A 1,536-nucleotide genomic window follows, 5' to 3' on the forward strand; every position below is an offset into this window, starting at 1 on the left:
TAATTGTATAAAGTTTTTTATTTATGCAGGACAGAAAAATGCCGCTTTTCATACAGGAAAATCATTTTCAGTTTAATTTTTATTTTTCACTTTGGTATTTTTTTTCTAAATTTTTCACGATGAAGACATTAGATAAAATCAAAATTTTTATATAGTTATTATGCTTGGCATACAGCGCAACTAGTGTGCTCAATCATTGTTTATTTTTTGTTGACATTATGTTCTAATTCATATTAGAGTAGCATATCCAACTTACGAAAGCCGGTGTTTAACGCTACGTGCGCAGTGCCTGTCTTTTATGCAAATTGGCGGTTTGAAAATTAACTTCATATTAGCAGAGTGCGAGTTAAATTGACTTTGCTGACTAGCAGAAGCTTTGAACGATATTTGCTCAATCTATTTGTGCTTTAACTACTGAGTAAGGTGTGTTAATAGATATAGAAGAATCTTATCTTTTCAAACAAAGGCGTGGTGCAGCTTCATCTGAAATTTCCATACAATTTCAATTTGTTTGCTTTTGAGCTTATGCGTGGCCTGCATAATATTTGTTCAACGAAATGAAATACGTTTCATACTTGTTAATCAGTAGAAATGAACTTTATGTAAATTTTCCTGAGGCTACTATTAGTTGCTCTAGAAACTCATTTCAAATGATTGTAGGCGAACGGTGTGCGGCGAATGAACTATGGCGTTGTCAATGCGATGACAGACGAAGAAGAACAATAAAAACGGCTTTGTTTTTTATTTATTACAACATTATTTCATTACATTAATTCTTCTATATTTAGATACAGAAGAATAGAAGATAAAAGAAGACATCTCGAAGACAAGGGTAAGTTTGGTAAGTATAATTCTTTGAGTTAGACTAATTAGTTAAACTTCACTGAGGAGTTCTTGAGTCTGTAATTTATATAAATTCGAGCTGTAAGTTATTGAGCATTTAATTCAGATGTTTGTTAATTAGAGTAATTGGATGTAGATCATGAGTATTATTATAATTAATTTGAGTGGCTTTCCGCATTTGAACATGTTTCACGTCCCATGCCTTGTCGAGTTGAGTTTAGGGTTCATTTGCGGAAAGTGAAATGGTTGAATAATTTGTCGATCATTTCAAAGGACAATTTTTGAGCATAGTGAGTTTGTAGCACTGCTATAGTTTGAGTATTAGAATAAGTAAATGTTTGAGAATAGCAGTGCAAGGATAGGAGGAATGTGAGATAGGGTGGTGTGCAGGAGTTCGACGGGTTACACTGCACGACGCGACCCTAACCGTATCAAATGATCAAAGTCCATATTTTCAAAGCTCACCTCTTCCTCTCCCGGTTGCGGTACCAGAGGCCTGCCGCCTTGCTCGGATCCCAGCAATGGGATCTCAAGCAAGGTTTTTTTTCAGCCCGACCGCCCCCGCGCCGCCCCCTGCCCTCCTGCCCGTTAACGGGGACTTCCCACTGCGGAGCCTCCTAGTCCCGTGCTGGCCAGAGACCGGTTTCAAAGAGATGACCCTGTCCATTTGTGTGATAATGGACGTTGTTTGAA

General features: G+C 37.4%; 1 protein-coding gene across 1 annotated transcript; it reads left to right on the plus strand.

The window, feature by feature from the left end:
* The first annotated feature begins 650 nt into the window (after nucleotides 1-650).
* Tsp_14329 (conserved hypothetical protein) lies at nucleotides 651-1,535 on the plus strand. The gene is given in 4 exon segments (XM_003366491.1): nucleotides 651-736; nucleotides 789-832; nucleotides 1,234-1,381; nucleotides 1,394-1,535. 4 exon segments carry the CDS (start codon nucleotides 651-653, stop codon nucleotides 1,533-1,535), a joined length of 420 nt encoding a protein of 139 aa, XP_003366539.1.
* The last annotated feature ends 1 nt before the right edge of the window (nucleotide 1,536 follows it).

This window comes from Trichinella spiralis, assembly GCF_000181795.1.
Source record: "Trichinella spiralis strain ISS 195 chromosome Unknown Scfld5906, whole genome shotgun sequence".
NCBI lineage: Eukaryota > Metazoa > Nematoda > Enoplea > Trichinellida > Trichinellidae > Trichinella > Trichinella spiralis.

Coding starts and splice junctions, on each gene's coding strand:
- Tsp_14329 (XM_003366491.1), top strand. CDS start 651: ATGATTGTAGGCGAACGGTGTGCGGCGAATGAACTATGGCGTTGTCAA. Junction 737..788: donor AGAACAATAAAAACGGCTTT/GTTTTTTATTTA, acceptor TTCTATATTTAG/ATACAGAAGAATAGAAGATA. Junction 833..1,233: donor AAGACATCTCGAAGACAAGG/GTAAGTTTGGTA, acceptor GGTGGTGTGCAG/GAGTTCGACGGGTTACACTG.